Source organism: Anarhichas minor, unplaced genomic scaffold, assembly GCF_050575085.1.
Source record: "Anarhichas minor isolate MPS153535 unplaced genomic scaffold, ASM5057508v1 ptg000035l, whole genome shotgun sequence".
NCBI classification, from domain to species: Eukaryota; Metazoa; Chordata; class Actinopteri; order Perciformes; family Anarhichadidae; genus Anarhichas; species Anarhichas minor.
In genome coordinates, this window is record NW_027466481.1 from 726,312 (window position 1) to 739,026 (window position 12,715).

Below are 12,715 nucleotides of genomic sequence, written 5' to 3' on the forward strand. Positions count from 1 at the left end.
GGAGATCAATCATTGCCAAAGTGGGGCCCATGTAAAGCGATCATGTTGTGATAACAGGTATCGGAATCGTTTGTTTAATACATATACACACAACCCCACTTTTGGAGTGCATCTCTTTGCAACTATAGTGTGGAAATGCAGGAACAGTTACACGACCAATAACGCTTTGATAGTACAAGAGCCATGTACGTATCCATATATATATATATATATATATATATATATATATATGTATACATACACAAATGTGTGTGTATATATGTATCTTTTTTTAAAAATAATTTATTATTTGGTTCACAAACTTGCATTCACCAGCACCAGTTAACCATACTCTCGGTATAATCTCAACACAACGCGGACCTAAATGTTAATTGTGGCCGCGAGGTGGCGCGCGTGCAGGCTGCATCGTAATTAGCATAGATTGTCAGACTAATCAAGCGTGTGGATTTGCAGGTGGCTGTCGTCTGCCTGCTCGCCTCAAAGGAGTTCGCCATCACCCGATTTGTCCCAAAGAAAAACCCGGCCCAGTGGATAACATCATGATTAACTCGACTGTGGACATTTTGAAAGGTCAACGGTGACCGTGGAAAGGAGGGAGACGTGTTTTAAACGACTGCAGGAAAAAAGCTTTTCCAAGGAGCGACGGTAAGAATGTCGAGTCAACAATATGCCGCAGTGTAAATACCTCGAAGATGGCTTTACGTTGTGTGTTTGGGGGCTTTTTATTTATTCCGTTTTTTAAAGGGGACGAGCTGACATGGTGCTGAACTAACTCGTGAACTAAGTGAGAGATATTACCCACTTGGAGGCATACGTTTCCATTCAGTGGGTCCGCCGGTGGATGGCGCTTAGCATCTGTGGATGACTCGAGGTGACCAAACACACGGCAGGGGGCGCCAGAGAGGCGCAGTGTGAGATTAAAATTGGACAGTTGAATGATTTATATGCACTTTATATATTTTAATCTGAAAAGTAATTGTCAAATGAATACAGCATGAGTGCAGTAAACTCAAATATGTATGTAAAGTACAAGAACTTCAGAGTTGTACTACAGTGCTGAAGTAAATATGACTCTTTCTGCCACTGAGCGCATCCACACTCTGTGTTTTTTAATTTTATTGTTCACCACTGTAACATCGCACACACATGTGAATGCTGAAGCCACGGTGGTTGAGGATTATTTGGCCTGGATGAGGACTCATGCTCTGTTAACAGTTTCCTTAATCTCCTCCTGGGACAGTCACTTCCTCATGTTGCTGATGGAAGTAATGAGAAGAGTTTCTGATCCTCCGTCATGGTTTATATCTGCTTAGACGCGCTCAAGAAAGAAGAGACCCTCATCAACAACAACACATCGTGTTGCCTGTCTCAGCAATATTTAGTCAAACATTATGACAAATATAAAAATGAATTTACATACGAGTGAAGGCTGCCATGATCACGTGGAGAATAATTTGCATGGTAAGCAAAGCAACAATGGTTTGACGTTATACATGCAGAAATGGAATATTAAACAAATATTTAGCTTTACTATGAAAAACAAAGAACGAGCAGAATTGTGAAGAACAGGCTCTTGTGCGTTGGACAGAGATATGATGCCTTATCTGAGTCTTTTATTAATGAATAATGCACTTTGTGTGAACAATGGACTCTTGAGCAGCAGAGATAACAAAGTGAGAGACTGCTTTACAATTATAGCTGCTGAGGTTCAAAGAGCACTCGAGGACAGTCGACGTGTTTCTGAGAAACTGACTGCGCTGGTTTGTCAAAAGAAAGATTAATGTCTCTGTGTGAACTGTTGCTTTGCACAAATAAGTCATCTTGGTTTCGCAACGATATCTGAAAAGTAATCCAGACATGAGCTGTATACGCTTGTCTGTGCAGGAAAAGGAGAAATGGCTATAAAGGATGACAAAGAGGAAGTGTTCCTCAGGTTAGAACCACTCCAAATATCTTTGCCATTACTCTTTTTCTCCCACGTGAGCAGCGAGTCAGTGGCTCATAATGGAGAAATCAAACATCTAGGTTGCACAATGGCCCTGCCTTGTTTTTATTGCTACCCGCTTGGAATGCTGTGAGGACAGGGAGGGAGGGAGAGAGAGGCGAGGGAGAGAGAGGCGAGGGATGAAACGCGTCAGGAAGAGGCTGCTGACATGCTGTTCAGTACCTGTCCTGAATCGTGAGTTGCATCACAGTCTGTCATGCCTGCTCCTGTCTTCCCACTTGATGAGTGCATCTGGCACTCAGACTGTCAGACAGGCGGAGAGCATCGGTAGCAGTTTATTGTTAATTTGTCACATTTTATAGTTAAAGCAGCATCCCAAAAAAATCTAAAAGCAGAGAGCCAACAGTTGGAAGTGCGTCACTGCAAATTTTGGGAACAATTGAGAGCTGAATTGATTAGTAACTATTTATTATAATTGATTCCTCATTTGGCATTTTGCTTGAAAACTGAGTCAAACGTTCGTTGGTACCAGCTTTTCAACTCCCCTGTATGTCCAGTACATTGTGGAATTGACAATAAAGCGAACTTTGAACTTCTTAAAGTTACTACACGGAACTTTTATTTTCTGTTGATTTTGTTGGCCCCTGTGGATGAAAGTAGTGGAGTTTCCGAGCACTGGAGTCTCTTTTAGTAAAATTCGTAGCTTTACTGAAGCAGGCATCTGACAGTCTGCTACGCTTAGTACTGCTTCTGGTTCCCCCGTCTCCAGCGGGCCCTGCAGTAGGCTACTGCCCGGGCCTCCAGCAGCGTGGTGTCGGTGTTGGCTCCCAGCGGAGCAGCGAGGCGAAGCTCTGCTCCTGGCCGTAGGAGAAGATGCTTCTGCTGTGTGCTGAGCTCTGAGCTCTCTTCCTCCCACCAGAGCTTCTTCCTGCAGGTCAAAGGCTGCAGAGAAGCCGGATCTGGGTCTGTCCACGGCGGGCTGGTGATTTTCAGTTATTTAAGAATAACTATATACAAAGAGCCAATCTTCTCGCTGGTGATCTCACTTATTTATGTAGAGCATATCGAGGCATCAGTGTTAACTTGAAACTGTTTCATAACCAGTAAAGAATTCCAAACAGTAACTTTAAAGCTTAGGTAGGCAGTTTTTTGAGAAAAAAAACACAGCATAATTGAAAATAAAGCCCACCTCCTGCAGCCCTCCTCTCTGACTTAAGCACCTCTCACCACACGTGAATATGCACGCGCTTTATACAGTACTGTACAAGTACACATCATCCATTTCAAACATCGTCCCGATGGTGATTGTGATCCTGATGTTGTTATTTAGCGGCAATTCTATGAGAATTAGCCGTTTACTTTACAAACTTGTGGGCCTGTAAAGCCCTTTGAGATGACGTACTGTGGTTTCATGAACTTGAATTAGTCGCTGCCGTGAGCCTTTTGCTACCGTTAGCAGAAAGCTAAACTATTAGCATCATCTTCTCTCCATCTCTGAGACACTTCACAGACACATTTTATTTATTTTACTGTCGCTCTCTTTTTGATAAGTCTGTCTTCTTTTTTTGGGGGTTGCTTTGTAGTGTCGGCAGATGTTGCCAATGTTGGAATAGCAACTTTTTCTGCAGACTTTCCCCGAAGGGACGTGCTCGAACATTTGTATTTGTAGAACAGCCAATCGGAACGTCCTCTCTCTGAAATGACGTGCGAGTCTCTCGTCGCAGGCTAGATCTTCTGAAGTCTAACAACCGAGCCAAGAGGAGGTGCAGAGGTCTAGTTTTCTCTGAGACAATTTAATTACAATACACTGAAAGGTTATTATGGAATTTCTGCCCAATAACGTGAAAAACACTGGCTACACCAGCGTTGTTGTTTTTACAATTTTTGGACAAAAAAAAAGTTAGTGAAATTGATCATACGTTGCTGCCCTAGAAAGGTTTCCCTCTTATTATTCCCTTTTATGGTAAACCAAATGTTTTTATCACTTAAAATGTTTTGCTCGGTTAGTCCCTTTGTAAAGAAGAAGCGGTTAAAATTTGCAAACCCCCGAAGTGTTTAGGCGTAACAAGGGCATACATTGTGTATTCAAATGCCAATGAGCAGAGTTTTTAAACTATGAGTTAATTATTGATCAACCGTCACATTTGCTCTGTAATCTGAGAGTCAATTATTACCTCGTTCTGCTTCAGGGATCTAACATGCTTCTTACCTGAACATCCCTATTGCAACGTGATAGTGTTTGTGATACGATTTGATTATTGTTGGTGCGCACACAGCACAAGAAAAGGCCAACATGTTTGGAGAGTAGTGGAAAAGGTTGTTGAAGAGAGTTGTTTGTGCTGCCAGTCAGGCATTCATGTCTTAGTGTGGCTTCCATGGAAACACAAAAACTTCAACATGGAGAGACAAAAGAAAGTGAGTGAGGGAGGGAGAGAGAGAGAGAGAGAGAGAGAGAGGAGGTGAACAAGTAAGCTGTTTGTATAGGGATGTGTGACTCAGAGAGGCAGCTTCAGAGGCTGACAGTTCCTTTCCACTGGAAGGCCACGGTGAAGCCAGGATACTCCCTTTGCCACTGGGCCGGCCCCATGCCCAAAAACAGAGATGCTGTCTTGCCCCTTGTTTAACCACACGGACACACACACACACACACACGGACACACAAGCGAATAGACTAACCTCCATTTCCATGGTGAGGAGATGCATACACACACACACGCACGCAGAAAACGTCTTTTCCCCCTGCATTGATTGGATCTGTGACTCCATTAACTCCACCCAGAGGAAATAAATATAAGACCAGAATCAAGTTGGTTTTGGAGTGTCAGACCTTTTGGACTTTCAAGATGATGTGTGGCAACTATCCTATGACCCGCTGGGTTTATGATACCAAAGATTTGTGGACTTTATCCTCTTTGGATTCAGTGGACGAGCTTGTCGACGGGTTAGTTTCCTGCCATGGATGACAACACAACGCCGCTGTGAGGAGATTAAAGATTTCCATGTACTCTGGATTTGTTTGATGGCCTTGCGATGTTGTTTGTGTGTGCCGAGGTCGTCTCTTTTCCTCTTCATCTGACTTCAGAGTCGGGTGTCACAGCTGTTTTTTTTTGTTGTTGTTTTTTTCCAAACCAGAAATGTGGGCAAAGAATGCATTCTTCATAGCAGCAGGGAGGAGCAGGGTGGGATCTGCACATTCACACTCTTTCACCCACCCGGGAGCTGTTCAGTGTCGTCCGCGTCACTGCGTTTTATTGACAGACCACTTGCACCAGTCGCTGAGGTCAGTCTGTCTGCGGGGGCTCTGTCTGAGTGAAATGAGAAAGGAAAAGATAGGGAGAGATAAAGCTATAGCAGCTGTGTGTGTGTGTGTGTGTGTGTGTGTGTGTGTGTGTGTGTGTAGTGTACACAGACTGTCTGGGCTGACTCCTCCTCACAGCCCCACCCTCCCCTCTCATGCGCTCCCGCCCCCTCTCTCCCTCTCCAGCAGTAGGTACATGTGTGGTGAGCGACAGCTAAGAGAGCAGTTCAGGGCACGAGCCAAAGGCACACACACCCACTAGCGGAGAGCAGGACTGCATTATTCAACGGATCCTCTTCTCTACGCTCCTCTGGGGTATGGCAGCTCACACACACACACACACACACACACACACACACAGCAGCTCACACACTCAAACCAGCAGACAAACTTCTAGAAAGGTCCTGTACTCTCACTTTTAGTCCCCTCAGCAGGCTGAAGTCGAGAGGTTCCCACACAGCCGAGGTAAGGTTCAGAGAGTGTGCTCAGATTTCTGTCTCCCTGTGAGACTTTCTGTTTGTTCAACTGATCGTGCGACTAATGTGCTCATAATATAGTGCTTGTTTAACTTCAGTCGGCTCAGAGTTGGTTTGAGTTAGTCAGGGAGCGGTGTGGAGTAACTTTAAAAGTTGCAGCTCATTTTCCTGCCTGCTGTTATAGGAGAGTGGAACATCAGACAGCACCTGTTAACACTCGCCGCATTTTGGGAGCCTAAGTGGATGCTTCATTTATTCAGAATTAGGCCAGAGAGCACTTGTGAGTGTATGGGTTTGCTCCTGTGGGCGTGTGCACGCTTCATCTGCACGCATGTGATGTGTGCGGCAACCCACCCACATGGGCGGGCACGTCCTTGTGTGCACTTTTGGTAATGGGCGGTGGAGGGTCCACCCACTGCTGAATTAAATTGGAGTCGGCTTCCCCGCCGTTTGGGTTGTGAGCGGTTGGCTGCTGAGAAATAAGATGCCGTGTTGAAGTCACACCTGTATAGCCACAGGTGCAGTTGATAACAATACTGATACATCTATGAAAGTTGTTGAAGGCCTCGTCCATAATCGCTGTATAAAGCTCTCTGATGCTGGAGAAACTGTAGCGCTATTGTACGTTTTTTTTTTTAATGCAGTGATTTTTAGGATTTACAGAGTCCATTGAAGATTTCAAAGAGGTTCATTTTCATTTTCAGATATACCACTGCTCTCTTTTATTCATTCTTTTGTTAGCACACATCTATAGCGGACTCATGTCCTTATCGGGGCATCTTGCAGCATTTGTTGATGTTATGAGTCAACACTTTGGTATTGCCATCGTTGTGGGCGAGAGGATCACTGCAGAACATGCCTTCTGTGGAAGCAATTAGAAGTTGTTTTTTTGTGGTTTCTCTCCATTTTTCCAAAATGTCCGTGGAGAGCAGAGAAGGAGGGAAATGTTTTCATTTATTTTGGTGTCCCTTGCTACGGCTGCATATTTTAGGAGTAATTAGTGTTTTAATGTTTTAATTGCCTCGCGTGTGAGCCGAAGGTACGGGTTGATGTTCGTGGGAAATATATTTGCTCAGGAGTGAATTGCATAAAGTGGCTTAAATGCTCCTGCAACAATTTACGGGAGCTGGAGGAAATGACTTAGAGGCGTGTTCCACTATGTGGAGAAAATACCAGTGTGAATAAGGGACGTTATCAGGAGCAAACTGTAGCACCGTCTTTTATAAAACAAGAGGGGGTTTGTAATCTGAACTCCTGAAAAACAAGAACCAAGGAAACCAGATCACATTCCTGTGAGGGCGCTCTGCCTCTGCCCACTGCTTTTAACACCAACTCAACTGCTGTAGAGGGGTAGGTATTTAATGAAGTTTTACAGACGTGCTCACTGGCTGTGGAAAAAGGATCCTGGAATATATTATCATGCGGATCTGTGAGCAGACCCAGCACCGCAGGCGGGCTGCCCAGACAAGGGTTGCGTAAGAGTGGAACATTTCTTCAGAATAAACTCCATTAAAGTTTAACGTGTGATTCTACCCATGATTTGGTGCACTGCGTTTGCAGAGAAGGAAGCTCAGATACTGTAGTTTTCATTAACTCTTCTTATCTCGCCCTCCTCCCCCCACAGCCAGTGACTCACCCCCCTTCTGCACCTCTTGCTGAGCCATTATTACCATGGAAACCCCGAGCCAGAAACGCACCGGCCGCAGTGCCACCACCTCCCCGGCCCGCATCACCAGGCTGCAGGAGAAGGAGGACCTGTGCAACCTCAATGACCGGCTGGCTGTCTACATCGACAAGGTGCGCTCCCTGGAGTCGGAGAACGCCGGGCTCCGCATGCGCATCACCGAGTCGGAGTCGGAGTCCACCCGCGATGTGTCGGGCATGAAGGCCGCCTATGAGGCCGAGCTGGCCGACGCCCGCAAGACGCTGGACCAGGTGGCCAAGGAGCGAGCGCGCATGCAGCTGGAGCTGAGCAAGCTGAAGGAGGACTACAAGGAGCTCAAAGCCAGGTAGGAGGAGCTCGTGAGGGGGGTGGAGCTTGAGAGGGAGTGGCTTTGTTACAACACATGTTACAAGTTATCGTAGTTGTTTATATGATCGTATATTATAGGCAAAAGGTACACACTACATGCACTATTTTGTGCATCCCTCTGAACACGTCGTTTCTCTTAATGCACCGTTAAATGTTTTAGAATAAATCAAAGTTCAAACTCAGCAGAACCACCTGAAGCCATCCAGAGATCTTTCAAGTTGTGTCGCAAGATTGAAAACATCTATTTGCTGTTTTTTTGGTTCCTGTTTGGGGGAATTCCCTACCTTTGTGGCAACCGATCCCACAGTGACTCTGGAACGTTCCTGTGGCTCTGATGCATGAGATTCATTGGCTTTTCACATTGTAGGCCAGTAATGTTTACTTCGTCTCACAGACGAAAAAGGTAATTTGTTCATTTGGAGAACAGAGTTAAGCCACAAAGGCCGGATGAGAATACATTCTATGTGACATGATTTATGTATCATGTCCCTGTATTTGTGGCACGTCAGCCGGTGCAGGTTTGCTCTTGCGTCTGTGTTAACATGCTCTGTTTCACCTCAGAGTTTGAGGCCCCCCAAAATATTTCCTCATAGTGGTTAAGACAGCGCTGCATTCAAAGTTCAAGCTGAACGTGTCGATCGGAATGTTGTAATTTTCTCCTTTCTGATGTATTGCCTCTTGTTCACACCTGTTATTTAGAAGGACTGAGGTGGTGCAACACCTTAATTGTCTATCAGCCGTGCACAGACTGTTTAGCCGTACCAAACTGTAGACTGCATTCCTGGTGGTTACGTTTGTATGACTCGTCAGTTGGCAAGCAGTCGTGTCGCATTTAGCCCCGGGGTTGTTCCAAATGACAAACCTCCAGCCAGGCAGGCTACACCCTAAACACACAGACATTTTGTCATCAGGATCGCTGTCCTGATGACAAAATGTCTTTCATCACAGTGTTTGACACAACTCTGCTGCATGAAGCTCCATGTGATAACAAAGCACAGTTTAGAATTCAGATCTGTTGCACTTAAAGTTCTGTTAAAGTTCACCCCAAAATTAAAAATACATATTTTTTTATTGCTAGTTTTGGAGATATCAGCCGTAGAGATGTTTTCCTTCTCTCGAATATAATGGAACTATATGGCACTCGGCTTTTGGTGCTCCAAGCACCAAAAAAAATAAGTTTAATGTCAACTATGGTCTTAAGAAAATAGTTCCTATGAAAGTGCTCCCAACAAGACATTTCTACAGCCGATATAAACTCGCACCCAAACAATCTAGATTCATAAATAGCACTACAGTTAATAGGAAAAATATGTACTTTTGATTTCGGGGTGAACTGTCCCTTTTTAACATGCTGTGTGCACAAGGAAAGAGTCATATGAAAGTGACCTGCAGCCTTTAAGCTAACTCTGCACTGAAGGTTAGTGTGGAGGGTAGTAGATGATTAACTTCTGTTCTTTCTCTTTTGAGTCACATACTGTATCTCACCTGAAGTGTGGTGTTAGCAGCGGGTTGGCAGAGTTGGTTGTCGGTGTTTCCCTTTCAGCCGATCAGGCCGCTGCAGTAGGCCTCAGCCAGTGGTGGCTGTCGAGGAATGTGTCAACGTCATGGCAAAGTGCACCTCGGGTCGGAGGGGAAAATATACCAAATGGAAAGTATTTGTACTCCACCCAGTACATTTACTCACATGCCAGACAGCATGTGCTCCTTTACGGTCTGCATTTTGTGAGAGTGACAGAATACAGAGATGCAGCAAATGCCTTTTATAATAATGTTACGACCCGGCTCAAAGACCAATAAACAAACTACATTGCAACAAGGCATATTTTCAGCAGGGAGTCATTTTCCCCCATTAAGCACTATTGTGTTACCTTTACAGAGTTGACATTATTATTGAATGTGAGCGGTGAAGCACATGGTTTGCTCCATGTGCTTCACCGCTCACATTCAATAATAATGTCAGAAGGTATGGCTCAGCTCTGCGTGTGGTAAGATGAATATGAATTAAAACATTCAGCAGGGAATGTGCCTTATTTTAACGTGGCACATGTGTGTTGTCCCAACCTCATCAATCTTTGTAAATTTGCACATACTGTAGGTGGAGATGACGATGTTGACTTTGTTGTGCGCTCCTGCATAGGTGTGTGTGTGTGTGTATGTGCTCTCTCAATGTGATGAGAGAACAGTATTATTGAATTTTCTATTCCCTTCCACAATACCCCCCCTGCCTTTGTGTTGTGCTTCTTGCTACTTGGCAAGAGAAGCACCAACGGCTCCCCCAGCATTATTGTTTTCTAAAGGAAGCGGATCTCTTGACGCATGTGTGGTGGAAAAGAATCCCTGGATCCAGCCCGGGCCGGCTTTATCTGCAAACTCCAGTCTGTGTGTGGTGTTGGGTTGCCATGGAGCTCTGAGATTCTTGGCTGGGCCGTGTGACGGGGTGGTGACTCAGAGGGTTTTTCATGGCCTCTGGAATGGGCTGACTGCTGACTCCCTGTAACGGGAAGTCAGGTTTTATTAATACCCGCGGTGACGGGCCGCTTTGACGGGCTCGCTGAGCCGACGGTGGCGACAGCAGCAGGCGGAAGCGGACGTCTATACGCCTCACAATGTGTTGACTTTTTGTTGGGTGCCCTTGGTTATCCCCCTCGTGTTAGACAGAACACACAGCAACAGGTGGGGCCGTCACGGCACTTCAGTTGACTGGACACACCTGTTTAGCCCAAAGGCGTGACACTGCGTCTCTTCACGCGAGTCTTTGTATGCACAACTACTACTGGGAACACATGCTGCTGGGCCACAATACCACCCATTCTCCCTGCAGCACTATTTGACTGGTAAATAATTGAGAACAGTAAAAGAGATGTACATAACTTGGCAGGTGTGGGTGGAGTGTGGTGCTGTGAGCCGGGTACACTAAACATTTGCCCCCGAGCTACAGAACTCAAGACCTCGTTCAGTCGTCTCTCCTTTAAGACTGGAATAGTGCGTGTGCTGGTGTCTCGTGCCCGGTCTAATGTTCAGCTGCACCGTTGGCTGTGAAACATTAGCCCCGTGTGTGTGCTGGGGGGGGGGGGGGGGGGGGGGAACCGGCTCATCGGTGTCACTGGCAGGACTTGTTCTCTACATCCTTCTTTAACGCTCCACCCAGGCAGACTAGAGTAGGGAGTGTTTACAATATGCACATGTGTATTTCCTGAAACAATTCAACAGCAAACGTATCTGCTTCTTTTCCGATAATCAATTTAAACTATTTTCTTAATCGAAAATGTGATAAATTCACAAATAAACATTTGCTGGTTTTCCTTATGATCTATGATATTAAACTAAATATATTTGTGTCAAGAGATTAATTATTTAATTAGTTTGTTACTTGTAACCGATGTTGATGTAGTATTATTTGTGCCTTGCATGTGTCTTTATTCCTGCTGCACACGCCCCTCTTTCCTAACCCTTGAACAGCTCCTTTTTTTTCGTCAAAGTCTGCCTGATAGGACGAGATTTGACTGTAAAGGTTGAAAAGTAAACAGCCGAACCCTTTCCTGGATCAGAGCTGCTTTGAATACATAAGAGCAGGGATTTAGGGCGGCTGCGCCGGCCCCATCTGTCGGCACAGTGTGGTTCAGGGTGTGGCAGCAGGTAGACGGAGCTCGCAGACATTTCTTTTGCTGCCAGACCGTTGGAATAATGCTTTTTCTTTTTTAAATTGGTAAAAAGTGCTGGGGTAGACATGACGTGGTAGAACGTGTCCAGGCGCAACAATAACTGAAACTTGGTTCTGAGATGTTGAAGCCAACTATCAGCAGGAAGTGCTCTTATCTTACAGCACTATTCCCATTTCCTTTCTATTGAATATGACTCGTGTGTTTATCGTTGCTTATAACCATCCCACAATTCTCTTTTATTATCATCCCATGACCCATTTCTAATGTAGTTGTATTCTGACCTTTCACCTTGTTTCTATCTGGAGACTTGATATGTATTTTTATTGTCCTCTCTGAGCTACACGGTAGGCCTTGGCATTTCTGATATAAAGGAAACAGACCTCACACTCACTAAGCAACGAGCACAATGTGATAAACAAGCTTTTTAATATCCAGACAACCTTCCTCCTGGTGAGGAAAGAAAGGAAGTAAAAGCGTGACGGCGCGGTGGCAGAGGTGGATGTCATAAGAAGTGGTCTAACATTAGCCATAGTTTGAGTTTCAGTGAGTAAAGCCGATCTATTTAACTCGAGGGGAACTTCAAATGTGTCTCTAAGGCGACGCATTATACATCCGCGCTATTATGGGGCCACGTTGTGGATAACAGGAGGACTCACTCAAGCTGCTCATGTCGAGTTTGTTGAGATAAAATGTTTGCCTTCAAAGTCTCTTCCTAAAATGGTGCTGTTCAGCATATCTAATGCCTTGACTGTTTGTTTGTTTTCCTAAGTGAAGCTTTCCTTCAAAGGTCTCGTGGCAACAGTTACAGCTTTATACTGTTTTTAGTTTTCTTGTGATTGGGAAAGTACCTCAGACCAAATCCGTCTCCGTCATTATACCAAATAAGAAACCAGTTTGATGCAAGAAACGGACAAAAAATATTTTAAACTTAGGAAACGTAATACAAGTGATATAAGCCCAATTACTTTATTCTTTAAAAAAAAAAAATAAAAATGTATATATATTCACTAAATGCTCTATTTATTGGTAGTTACATTTGAAAAAAATGACGATACGTTCCAGGAACAAGAAACTAGGGCTAACTGTCATCATTGTTTCATCTGTAGGATATTCTTTTTAATTATTTGCTTGGTCTAAGAGTGAAAAATGTTAATCACAAATTTCTAAACCTCAAGATGATGTCTTCAAATTGCTTGTTTTTGTCCGGCCAACAGTCCAAAACCAAAAGAGATTCTATTTACTATCGCCAAGACAAGAGAGCAGCACATCTTGACATTTTCTTCCTAAAGAAATGAGACTTAA

General features: G+C 44.5%; 1 protein-coding gene across 5 annotated transcripts in view; it reads left to right on the forward strand.

Annotated features, from left to right (window-relative positions):
- Nucleotides 1–1,244: 1,244 nt before the first annotated feature.
- Nucleotides 1,245–12,715, forward strand: part of LOC142965692 (lamin-A-like) — a 31,450-nt gene continuing 19,979 nt past the window's right edge. The window contains exons 1-3 of one of the 5 annotated variants that reach the window (XM_076106744.1): nt 1,245–1,461; nt 5,430–5,558; nt 7,344–7,728. In XM_076106744.1, coding sequence (XP_075962859.1) covers nt 7,391–7,728 — 338 coding nt within the window. In that variant the 5' untranslated portion in view covers nt 1,245–1,461; nt 5,430–5,558; nt 7,344–7,390. The other 4 variants (XM_076106745.1, XM_076106748.1, XM_076106746.1 and 1 more) reach the window with 4 other exon arrangements.